A 12,857-nucleotide genomic window follows, 5' to 3' on the forward strand; every position below is an offset into this window, starting at 1 on the left:
TTATTGAAAACACACTTTGAAAACCTATCCATGGATATATTTTAAGGGCAATTTTATTCTTAACGAAGTGGGTATTTCCATATGGTACAAGTTTCAAAATCATAACGAATCCTCCTTCAAAACTTTTCACTTTCCCTTACCTCCAAAATTTTTAGATTACTCTTTGACATTAAAAAAAACAAATGTGTCACAATCTTGCATTTTTATAATGATATATAATTGAACGGTAGCATATACATTTTTTCTTCTCATTCAATTGGAGAAATAGATGGGATTTTTCTTTTTTGAAATATTTCACAAAAGAAGACCATAGACTATATAACATAGACTATATTACTAAATTAATTAATAGACGACATATAGATTATCTTAACATATAAAATGACTACAAGGAGTCGATAGTTATGTATCATCTAACATATATATATATTCACCGTGTTTATGTAATCTTTGATTCATTCAATAGTTTTCTTGTTAAAAAAATATCCTATATGCATTCATAATCCCACAAATTGAGAAGAAGCTTCTTAATTTTTTAAGGTTTAGCTGTCAATATATATATATATATATATATATATATAATTATGTAATTATGATATGTTAATTAGCTCATCAAATTTATAGAACCCTAGAATTTTTTATGATTCTATGTTGACTATAAAGTGGTTTTTTGGGTCTTTATATACATTTGGTTGTTAAAATTTTACACCTCAATATTAATTCTTTTAATTGCAAAGTCCAAGTCCAACTTCTTCTTCTTCTTCTTCTTCTTCTTCTTCTTCTTCTTCTTCTTCTTCTTCTTCTTCCTTTGGAATTTCTTTCTCTTTTCCTTTTCTTTTTTGTTTATGTGATGTGGAATTTATTATGTTTACTCCTCTAATTTCCACCTATATAAATGGTCACATGGTGTAGAGTGGAGGCTACTAATTTGGAGGTTCTATATTAAGGTAATGCACATCTATCTCTTCTTTTTACTTATTTACTTGAATTATTATGATACTAAACTATGCTCTAGGTATGAGTCTAATTTACGTTATTTGATATATATGTATATACAGTATTACTTCTCAATAAGGCTGTAAACGACACAAGTCGTTTCTGAGCTACTTGAGGCTTAGCTTGATAAAAGCTCGCTCGAACTCGTTCAATAAGCTTATCAAGTTGAGTTCGAGCAGAGCTATTGAGTTTTTTTAATAAATGAGCCGAGCTTGAGCTGAGCTCATTTAATGAAGAACTTTTATTAATATCTTAACGAGTTAAGAGTAAAAAAGGGCAAACTATGCAAACAAAATGGTACGGAGGGAATATATTATTATTGCTTTGATTTTTATTTTCATTTTTCATAATTTTGAATTTGTGTTTTAGGTTCAAACCATGGTTGTGATCACTGGAATTATATCAGCAGCAGTTGGTGTTATATCTCTATTTTATAATTTTTCGAAAGACGCATATGCTTATTTCCACAAGAAAGTTCAGAACTCAAGGAGTCTTGACGACAACTATGCAGAATTATATTGGAAAGTGGATTTCCTCCTCCGCTTAAGGAGTGATATCGAACATATTATCCATAGACGGAGGATAATATCGCCGTCGATTGTCAAGAACTGGAATAATAAGGTTTGGAAGATTGACGGAGAAGCAAGAAATCTTTTTCACAAGTATAAATACACACAACAATCTTGGGTTTTGTCAAGAGCTAAACTTAGTAGAAAAATGGCCAAGTTGTTGGAGAAAGCTAATGAACTAGAAAAGGATGGGAATGAATTTGCTAAGTTACTTTATGATTATCATAACCCAAACAACCAACAAATCAGAAATCGTTAAGCCTGACTCAATACACTTTGTTGTTGATGCTATTTGCTTTTTTTTCTTTTTGTTCTTTTTAAGGTGGAATTGTATACTAGTAAGTTTGTCTAATCGAAACTTTTTTTTTTTTTTTTTTTTTTTTGAGATGGAACATGCTCTAAACTCTAAAACTATAGATCTCTAGTACATCAATAATTACTTTTTTATGTTTGGTTTAGCTGATCCATGCAACTGATAATTATTTTATATATACAGTCAACTTTTTCAATATTGGTTAACATTTAAATCCGTTATAAGAACATTGAATTAATATTTTTTACTTTAAACCTCAATGTTTGGAAATGTTTGTGGTCTAGCCCAGCTTAATTTCAACCATTACACCAAAAACTAAGATATGATTCTATTTACCAATTATATCATTGTATATACTTAAACCGAAGAAAGATTAAAATAAAATAATATTTGTAAGAACTTCTACACAATTCAATTGTCACTCTATTCCTTACAACATTCTCTATGCCATTTTCTCTCTGAAAGACTTTAAGCGATTAAATTGGAGATCAAGGTTCAAGGAAACAATTCAAGTCAAAACGTCAATTAATTTTATTCTTAAACAACTTGTTTTATTTTCAATGTATCATTGAGAATATTTACAAGGTTTGTTGTGTTTAATTTATTTACTATATTGAATTAAATTGATTTACGAGTAATTTGATATAGCTTAGTTTGATTCCAATTTATAAAGTTACATTTGATTTTCGTTGTTCATAATAAAATTTATTATTGTGTTTAACTCTTTCAAATAGAGTTTCTCATTTGGAATGCTTTATTTTATTAATCAATGTTGGTCTATACGTAATTGAATTGAGTTCAAAAATAACTAATAATACATAGAGTTTATTAAAGATTTTAGGATTATTTCTTCTTTGTTGAACAATTAAAATATTTTAGAAATTCTTAAATAAAATCAAATTAGCTTTTATACCTTGAATTTTCTCTGCAACTACTTGGATGATTTCTTTCTGATCATCATTATCACTTTACGATTTGGGTAACTTCCGAAATTGATCATCAATTAAGACACCCTTTAAGAAAATTAACCAAGTTCCAAATTTAACTTTGATACTCCTCATCAAATATTTAAACTCTTAACCAAATCAAACTATAGATGTATTAAATTAATTTGGATCATTCATTAAAAAAAAAGTTAATATAAAAAAAAAAAAAAAAAAAAAAAAAAAAAACAACAACAACCGTGGACATGTATCAGCTTATGGTACAAACATAGAAAGGAAGATGACCTCCGGATAGGTTGTACATTTTGATCACATTAATCAATCAACCGGAACAAAAATGTCACCCCAAGAATCCTGCTTATCACTTTCCCAATTCAATGCCTGCCACCAACTTAGCTCCCCCTTAATTGTCTTCAGAGTTTGATTGAAGGCTTTGTTAATTGGGAGACTCTTAAGATTTGGGCAATAGTATAAACTCATCCATTCTAGTACTGGTGAAATGGGTAAACCATCTGAAATGCTAGATAACTGAGGTAAGAAATGAAGTGATATCTTCCTCAAGGATGGGAAGTTGGAAGTGGTCCCATCCTTGGAACCATTGCAACTTGCTAACTTTGTGATTTTGGGGCAACCATCAACTGTAAGCTCCTCAAGGTTGGGGAGATCTGCAAGCAATCCTGCAAAGATGCTATCTAATTCAGGTAAAAAATGAAGTGACAACCTCTTCAAACGAGGGAGAAAAGAATCCTTATTATAATCACAACTACTTGCTAAGCTTGTTAATTTAGGGCAACCATCAACTATAAGCTCTTCAAGCCTAGGAAGAGTTTCGAGCAATGCCGGAGTAAAAATTGTTGTCAATTGCGCACATACCCGCAAGGTCAATGATTTCAAAGAAAATAAGCCACCATTCTTCATTGGCCCCTTCCAAATGCTCCTTAAATTCTTCATATAACATATGTACAAATATTCCAGAGATACAAGGCCAACAATCGTATCGCTGTATTGGTAGGTTTCCTTTTGATCTTCATCTATGATTGCTTGAATCTCATTGCATTCCCCCACGACACAGCATTTAAGTTGCTTCATATTTTCATAACCAAATTCAGATAATGTTTTGACATTTGCATGGCGGTCCAAAAAAAATGCAGTTGCATGTCTAAGTACCTCAATAATATCAAAAGGTAAAACTTTATCTTCACCATTTATGTATTTCAAGCATCTATCATGTTGTTTCAGTTCAAACTCAACACAACATGGGATCCGAGATATGAAGCGCTTGCCATGATGACCGACTGAAAATCTGAAATGTGACAGCGATGACATCATCTGTTTGCCATCCGATATGAAGTGGCTCAAAAGTTGCACCTGTGGTAAATAGATTTTAAGAGAACTTAATGTGGTTAATCTACATATTCCAGAAACAACAGCTCTCACACATGCATTCCACCGCTCATCATCTGGGCTCACATCAATATTCAACTCTTCTAACTTCGATGGAGCTGATATAACCCCAAGGGGAATCAAACTCGACTGCTCTGGCACGCTATGACTGATAGGTTCACTAAAAGACACTTCCAAGCATGTGAGATTTGTTAATTTTTCTATCTCCTTGGGCAATTCCATCATCTCTGTCCCTTCAACATCAAGTACCTCAAGATGCTTGAGTTCTCCAATTTGAGGTGGCAATGCCAAGAGATACTCACAATGGTTTAGAAAAAGTCTTCTGAGGTGGATCAACCTAAAAAGAGACTCGGGCAAAGACTTGATACCAGTTCTAGATAAGTTCAGGACTTGTAGAACAGGCATACAATCAAAAAATAAAGGAGGTATCATTCTTAGTTTATAGTTTCTTTGAAGGAACAGTGCTTGAAGAATGGGGCACCTCATACCTGTAGGTAAGTTAGATAATTCATTATCAATCAAGAGAACTTCCTTTGACCTCTCCCACTCCTCCACCTTTGGCGGCTTAGTCAATCCCATACCACCCTGCATAAGATATCCACGAGCATCAATTACTATTAATGACGCCATTTTCCCCAACCCATTTGGCAGCTCATCAAGTGTCCAGCAACCTGATAGATTAATCATCTTCAAGGAATTCACCATGACGATTTTTTCTGGAAGCTTCTTGAGGTTTTTGCAGTCTTTTAAATTTAATGAAACAAGCTTCGCAAGGTATCCAATGGATTCATCAACCTCAATCAGGTTTACGCAATCTTTAAGCTTCAATCTTTCAAGACAAGGGAGTCCTCTAAAGTCAGGGGTTTTAACAAGGCAGTGCGAATGACTGAGATCAATGAATTTCAACTTCGCAAGAACCTGTTTGGAAAAAAAATTGTAGTTAGTCTATCTGTATAAATCATGGTGTGTAATATATGCATGAGAGGTAGATACTAGTATCGCACCAGAATTCCTTTCCAACATTGTATTAGACTACTCCAGCGCATGTCAAGTACAACGAGATCCTCGAGGGAGAAATTATTTGGTATGAAATTCAAAGGTGACCCATGCCAGCACAACCATGCTAAACTTTTAGGAAAATCATTATACCCTCCTTGAAGGTTTGCATTATTTAGGTGGAGCAGTTTTAGATTACTCATTTTTGCAAATGCCTTGGTGTTGATTTCCACTTCATTTGTTGAAGCTTGGTTTGCTTCTTGTTTGTTGAGGACGAGGCCTCTAATAGCTGCAGTTCCCTGCCTTGGAAACAATAAACATGTGTCTAAAAAGAAAAGGATGCTATAAACTTGCAGAAATATATATATAGCCATAGACGTAAGAAAATGTAAAAATAAAAGGATGGCATAGGGTAAACTGGCAGAAATATATATATACATGAGAAGCATGTTACTCACATTATAGATTCTCATTACAGTCAATGAATCCTCATAACGCCATAATCTGCTACGAATCCCAAGGTCAAAAGTTGATTCTTGACGGACAATTTCTCTTCCCATATCTCTTACCAATTGATTCATCATCAATTTGTTTTCTTCATCAATTATTAGTAGAAATCTATCAATAAGATTCTGAAATCCAATTATGCTACAGTAACCACATCCTTCCAGTATGGCAGATACATAGTCTTTGTCCATTCCAACAAAGAAACAACATATGTCAAGGAATAAATCTTTGTCATGATCATTCAATGAGTCATAGCTTATTCTGAGAATCTCATGAACTTTAGGATCATTAATGGCTTCCCGTTTTTTTAAAAAGCATTCCCACATATATATAGATCGGCCGAATAACGAAGAACCCCAGACTTCCAAAGCTAATGGAAGCCCCCCGCAATGATTTACTACCCTCTTAGCATGCTCTATATAGTCAACCATAGGATATGTTTGTCTAAAAGCATGCAAACTGAAAAGCTGAAGTGATTCATTCTCGCTAAGTACCGGAACTTCAAATTTCTTACAAGGCTCAACAGAACTTGGAGCATGTTGATATCTAGTTGTTATAATGACTCTACTTGCTGGAAAAAGCCAACTTCGATCTCCAATAAATGCCTCTAAATGCTCCTTCCATTCAATGTCATCAAGGACAATGAGAATTCTTCTCATCTGTGTAACCTCTTTTATCTTTATAATTCCTTCGTGTAAATTGTGTATCTTTCTTATTGTGCTTATATCCACCTTCAAGATCTCTGAAAGAAGTTGTCTCTGCAATTTAACCAGACCATTAGGTTGCTTTGAGGTTTTTCTTACATCTGAAAGAAAACAAGAACCGTCAAATCTGTAATAGTTTAGGTTAAAAACAGCCTTGGCAATGGTTGTCTTCCCAACTCCACCAATCCCGCAAATTGCCGCAATAGCAACATCATCTGATCCTTCTTGTAACCACAAGTTAATTTCCTTTACACGAGAATCAATTCCAACTAAATAAGAGGGTAGATATAATCTTGTGCGCTTGAATCTGTTCTCAACATGATTAACAATTTGTTGAATACATTTTGCTTCAGACCTACATATTAATTAAGAACAACTGAATCATTAAGTTCAATAAATCATCAAAGCAAATAAATCTCATGGATTGGAATTTACTAATGCAAACAAAAACAGAGTGAACATTGAACAGAAAGAGAAGCAGCAAATGGTAAGCCGCTAATTTTTGTGTGTGGAAGATGCAGGCATAATCAAGTGTAAGTTCTCAAAACTAAACAATGTACTTAAACTTTAATGTATGCTTTAGCAATTAAAATTTTGAGTCTTTATGAACCAAAAAAACTGAACTTAGGGCTCTTCAAGAGAAGTACTTCAGGAAATAGCACAAATGCAAAAAGAAATAGACCTATTACCCATTATATAAAAAAAACCAAGACTTCAAGAAAAATCTGAACTTTTCCCCAAATAGTATGTCAAACACTCTGGTTTCCAAATTAGTTTTCCAACTCTTTATGCTCACTGGGTTGAATATACAATCATCACCATGACTCCTATCTACTAAAGGGGCAACCAAGGCCAAACGACAGGGCTAGCTCACTGGCCCTTCCGCTTCCATCAGTCGCACCATTTTTGGTGAACAGTGACAGACTCAAATCCGAGATCCTCACTCCCCGCAACTTCAGAAGGATGTGACAGTAGCAACCAACCAAGGCCTCATTGAGAACACGCATAAAGTTAGTTTCTTAATAATGTAAGCAGTTATGCTTTTCTTTAAGAGCATTACTAAAACAAGAACTGTATTCCGAAAAGCATATCTAAGTCTCTACATGGTAACACTTAATTGCATACACTTACCTGTTATCCAAACAGAATCCAGACAAATTTGCGATCAGGCTAAGAGCCGACCGCCAGCGCTGCACCCTTTTCATATCCTCTTTGAAGAACTTTTCATGTCTAGAAAATGCCTCTTTAAAACTATCAGTCTGTTTCCTGACTTGTGATGGATCCACATCATAGAAAACAGGAAGAACAATAAGCCCAACACTCTTCGTACGTTCCATAATAAAAGCAAGTTCATCAAGGCAGAATCTTGAGGAGGCATAATCATTAGACAACACTACTATTGCTATTTTAGACTCCTCTATCGCTTTTAGTGTTGCAATCAGTATATCTTCCCCTCTCGTAACAACTTCATCTCTAAATGTTCGAATTCCTAACTGCTCCAAACTGGAGACTAGATAATGGACGAAATTTCTTGTGTCTTCGCCTCTATAACTCAAGAACACGTCATAAACATATCCAGATGTTGCAGAGGAGGATTCATGTGAATTTGCAACATCCATCTGAAGCAAAACAACGAAACTCGTGTAATGATGGTTCAATTAGGAAGGAAGGTTAAATAACAGCATATTCTTTCTTGATTGTTACTGCCTGTATTTGCCGAGGATTCAGGTCAACATTTAGTGAGCGGGTAAACGGTTTGGAGGTTAAAAATGGTGGGTGTGGTTGGAGAAGCAGGGGAGACACAGAAATGAAGGGTAATAAAGTAGACCACTTTCTTTGTGATTAAGGGCATGTATTATTGATGAATTGAAAATAATATTTACGTTAATTTCGATAGATATCAACGTCTGCACCTGCACGCATCATATTTTAATTAATTATTCTTAAAAAAAAATATTATTTTCATTAATGACCTTTTACATAATTTGACCAGATTAAGATTCATAATGAACAATTTACAACTATTCTCGAAGTAATATTATAATTTATTCGTTAAAGAAACACTAGCAGAGACCAATTGCTTGTTTCTAATTCGGTAGGGCCTGTGAATCACTCACTGAATGAAAAAGTTCAACGTTTGACCAAAAATCAGTTCATCTTAGACGGTGGTGACGGTTGATCGGAATTTGAAATCCCGATCAGCACGCCTGCTTCCACCTTGTTTTGAAGCTGTATTCTGGTTCCCTTATAGGCTTTTCTTCGTTTTGTTTATGTATTCTATTTAGAAACTGCCTTTTTCAGTACTGATTCTTTCTTTTAGTTGACGCTTTTCATTTGGTTAATTCTTCTAGTGTGATGATTGAAAATTGAAATCCAAAGCAGAACTGAACAGAGACTCTTAGGTAAGATCAGCAGTCATCTCCTTCTATTTGGTTAATTTTTTATAGCTCAAAAAGATTTAGGAATTTTTTTCCTTTTCTACAATTTTCTTTTTCATTTTCAAGAAGATCAGCATGTACAAGAATAGACAGAAGATAGACATTATACTTAAATATAGTTTGTAAGAACAAGATTACAATGCAGTTTCAGTTACAATTGAAAATGTTGGAATAATCTAAATGAATACTAAGGTTTGGTTTATACTTTGATCTCAAAAACAAAAAGTTGGGTTATATTTGTGCTAAGAAATAAGCTAGGGTAATAGTTTTCTAATGTTAAACCAAGGTTTGGAAAAGTTGTATAACATTGCTGTCAAACACAGCCAAACACAATGCTAATAGGCGCCGAGGAGTAAGAAGTCAATTTTTCGAGAAATGGCTAATGTCCAATTTTCTCACTGATGGAGCACCTTTTTTTTCCACTTTGGGAAAGTCTATCAAGATTCAAGATATGTAGAAAGCATGGGAAGCTAATTTGGATAGTTTTCAATTACATAGTGGTTTTTGAGAAAAGAAAGGAAATTAACCGAGAAAAGAAAGGAAATTAACCTCCAGTTTTCTATTCGGAAATTTACCTCCAGCAAACATCAAATTATGTTTCCTGTTTTTGTGGAGTTGTATTCTGGAAAACAAGTCTTGTTTCCACAGTTAAAGGAGCCTTAGTTTCCTGTTGGCAAACTAAATCTTTTTCATTTATGAATATCCTTAGACAATCTAAACATTGAAAAATGCAATGAAAATAATTTCTATTTACATTATCATTGTTTTACTTCTTTTTTTTTCCCTTTTTCCCTCTTTTGCAAATGCAGGATGGCTGATCCATTAGCCATTGTGGCTTCTGCCATAGCAATAACCAAAGAAGTGATAGGCGCAATTTGTTCTATTTTTCAACTAAGAAACCATGGGAAAATTCTGGATCATAACTATGAGAAATTGAAAACAGAAGCAGAAAGTTTATGTTTGAAGAGGGATGCTCTACAGGACAGAATACAGAGTGATAAGACAAGGCAGCCAACTAAACAATGCAAAATATGGATTCGTAATGTTAACAAAATTGAAAAACAGGTGCAAACCATAAAAGGTAAATATGATGTTGAAAAGGGGTGTCACTCTAATTGGTTTCATTTTCTCCAGCGTGTAGAACTTAGCAAATCAATGGTGGAGACGTATGATAAACTGCAAAGTTTCTCAGCAGCTGTTCCAGCTGAAGTTTTGGTTGAGAGATCACTAAGGCTTGTTGTTAGAAATAAGACTCCGAAAATAGACAACAAGCCATCTCTTTACAGAATTTTCAAACTGGTGCTGCAGTCCTTGGGAGATGTTAATGTAAGAAGAATTGGTCTTTGGGGGATGATGGGAGTTGGGAAAACAGCAATTATGCAAAATCTGGAAGAAAATGAACAGATTTCTGGGATGTTTGATGAAGTCATTTTTGTAACTGCAACAGAGGAAGGGAATGAAGAACAACTGCAATCTGAAATTGCACAACAGCTAGGATTGGATATAGAAGGCATTTCTGACACTAGGACAATTGCTTTAAGGGTATCTGAAAAGCTGCAAGGCAACAGGTATTTGCTTCTTTTGGATGATGTTTGTGGCAGATTTGATCTTGATAGAATTGGCATTTGTGATAATGGAAAAGACAGCAAGATAGTGTTGGCATCCAGAGACACTGGCATTTGTCGTTACATGCTTGTGAATGACTTATTCGCTGTGGAGCGACTATCAGATGATGATGCATTGAAACTCTTTCAAGAAAGCTACGGTCACAAAATTCATTCAGCTTTCCAACCATTAGCTCGGCAGATTATTCGCGAGTGTGCTAACTTACCGATTTTAATTGACAAAGTGGCAAGAGCTTTTAGAGATAAAGAGGACATTCTCTTGTGGGAGGTTGGGTTGAAAAAATTGATTATATATCCTGAAGTTAGAGATGAAAGCATGGAAGAAGTGCTTAATGTGTTGGCATTTTGTTATGAAGGGTTGGATGATGAAGACAAAAAGGTTTGCTTTCTGTATAGTGCATTACATCCTGAAGATTGCAAAATTTATAAAGATTATTTGCTAGAATGTTGGAAAGCTGAAGGTTTCACTCAAGATATGGAATTGTTTACTGCACATGACAGAGGGGAAGAGATATTGCATCACCTTATTAATGTGTCTTTGCTAGAGAGCAACAAGAAGACGAAATGTGTATGGATGAACAAAATTATTCGGAAAATGGCCCTCAAAATCTCATTAGAGAGTGAGGATACACAATGTTTGGTGAAAGTTCGCAAAGAGTTACACGTGCCTCCAAGTAGGGAAGAATGGGAACAGAAAAAATGGATCTCATTGAGGGATAATAAATTGCTCTCTTTACCAGAAAGGCCAAATTGCAGCAATCTCTCAACACTTCTACTGCAGAGAAATTATCATCTGACTATAATACCTCATCTATTCTTTGGATCTATGCCACATCTACGAGTTCTAGACTTACATGGCACTGGAATCAATACATTGCCATCTTCAATCTCTTACCTCACATGTCTCAAAGCCCTTTATTTAAATTCTTGCAGAAATTTAACGGAGCTCCCATCTAAAATAAAGGCGCTTGAAGATCTTGAGGTCCTTGATATTCGAGGCACTAGGATTAATTGCTTGCCTGTTGAATTTGCATGTTTGCGTCGCCTAAGGTGCTTATGCATATCATTGTCAAAAATTGAAGGAGAACTAGGAAAGGTGAAGCGTTCTCTCAATGTCATTTCAAAACTTTCATTGTTGGAAAAATTACTTATTGAGGTGGATCCAGAAAACCGTTGGTGGAATGAGATTGTAAAAACTATAGCTATAGAAGTGGATGCCTTGACCAAATTAACTCATATGTCATGTTCCATTGCTAGCTATCATCCAACCCAATATAAGGTTTTGGATTATCTTGAATATGAAAACTGCAGGTGCTTGAAGTATGCAGTTGATGAAGGAATGGATTTCATGATACCAGAACTAGTTGCTGAAGTCAATATATTTGAGTTAATTGGGCACAAGGAAGCTCTGACCCTATCAGAATTTGGCATTAACAATTTCAACAATCTGAGGAGTTGTTTGATTGAAAGCTGCAATGAAATGATAACCGTCATCAACGGCAATGAAATAAGCGAACCTGTGTTAGAATGTTTGGAGAAAATGTGTGTAAGCAATCTTCCGAACTTGAAGACGATTTGGGAGGGTCCTATTCCCACCGGAAGCCTCACCCAACTAACTACTCTTATTTTGTTCAGATGCTCAAAGTTGAAGAAGATATTCTCCTACGACCTGATGCAACAACTCTCTAAACTTCAACACTTGGAAATTGAATCTTGTCATGAAATTGAAGAGATAATTATGGAATGTGAGAACAGTAGGTTGGCATCTTGTGTTCTTCCCCAACTGGAGACACTAATTCTTATTGATTTGCCAAGATTAGAAAGCATTTGCATTGGCGCACCGGTTCCAATTCTGCAAACACTAGTTCTTGCTGATCTCCCAAGTTTAAAAAGCATTTGCAATGGTGCATCGCAGTCATTAAAAAGGAAGATTGACAGATGCCCGAGTTTGGAGAGCCACTATCCCTGTAAGAAACTGCGACTGCACTAATAGTTAAATATAAATGTAATATCATCTCAGATAGCCTTCATGGTTTTTTATTTCTTATCTTGACATGTATGCAAATTGTGGATGCATTGAAAAGTGTAGGCTTTTGTTTGACAAAAATGCCCCAAAGAGATGTTTCAACATGGAATGTTATGATTTGTGGTATGGCATCACATGGCCTTCGAAAGAAAGCTCTTGCACTCTTTGAGAGGTTCTTAACTGAAGGACTACGGCCAGCGAATATAACCTTCATTGGTGTTTTGAATGCTTGTAGTCGAGCATGTTTGGTAAAGAAAGGCAAACATTATTTCAAGATGATGACAGAAAATTAATGCATTGAGACAGAGATGGAGCATTATGGCTGTATGGTTGAT

General features: G+C 34.9%; 2 protein-coding genes across 4 annotated transcripts; one reads left to right on the forward strand and one right to left on the reverse strand.

The window, feature by feature from the left end:
- Positions 1 to 3,114: 3,114 nt before the first annotated feature.
- On the reverse strand, positions 3,115 to 8,286 carry LOC105629755 (disease resistance protein RPV1). 3 transcript variants are annotated; one of them, XM_089723369.1, is made up of 5 exons: positions 7,565 to 8,286; positions 5,681 to 6,788; positions 5,231 to 5,521; positions 4,715 to 5,144; positions 3,115 to 3,499 (listed from the first exon to the last, which is right to left on the reverse strand). In XM_089723369.1, exons 1-5 carry the CDS (start codon positions 8,050 to 8,052, stop codon positions 3,141 to 3,143), a joined length of 2,676 nt encoding a protein of 891 aa, XP_089579495.1. In that variant the 5' UTR covers positions 8,053 to 8,286; the 3' UTR covers positions 3,115 to 3,140. The 3 variants fall into 3 exon arrangements, with proteins under 3 accessions (XP_089579495.1, XP_012066786.1, XP_020533296.1); XM_020677637.3 differs by having other exon boundaries at positions 3,284 to 3,499; positions 3,696 to 5,144; XM_012211396.4 differs by having other exon boundaries at positions 3,115 to 5,144.
- A 199-nt stretch (positions 8,287 to 8,485) lies between these two features.
- Positions 8,486 to 12,603, forward strand: LOC105629756 (putative disease resistance protein At1g61300). The gene is made up of 2 exons (XM_089722387.1): positions 8,486 to 8,835; positions 9,681 to 12,603. The coding sequence occupies exon 2, from the start codon at positions 9,682 to 9,684 to the stop codon at positions 12,484 to 12,486; it is 2,805 nt and encodes a 934-aa protein (XP_089578513.1). The 5' UTR covers positions 8,486 to 8,835; position 9,681; the 3' UTR covers positions 12,487 to 12,603.
- The last annotated feature ends 254 nt before the right edge of the window (positions 12,604 to 12,857 follow it).

This window comes from Jatropha curcas, chromosome 6 (assembly GCF_041381405.1).
Source record: "Jatropha curcas cultivar XTBG-Jc1 chromosome 6, XTBG_Jcur_1.0, whole genome shotgun sequence".
Taxonomy (NCBI): Eukaryota; Viridiplantae; Streptophyta; class Magnoliopsida; order Malpighiales; family Euphorbiaceae; genus Jatropha; species Jatropha curcas.

Coding starts and splice junctions, on each gene's coding strand:
- LOC105629756 (XM_089722387.1), top strand. CDS start 9,682: ATGGCTGATCCATTAGCCATTGTGGCTTCTGCCATAGCAATAACCAAA.
- LOC105629755 (XM_012211396.4), bottom strand. CDS start 8,052: ATGGATGTTGCAAATTCACATGAATCCTCCTCTGCAACATCTGGATAT. Junction 6,789..7,564: donor GGATTCTGTTTGGATAACAG/GTAAGTGTATGC, acceptor ATTAATATGTAG/GTCTGAAGCAAAATGTATTC. Junction 5,522..5,680: donor CTGTAATGAGAATCTATAAT/GTGAGTAACATG, acceptor TTTCCAAGGCAG/GGAACTGCAGCTATTAGAGG.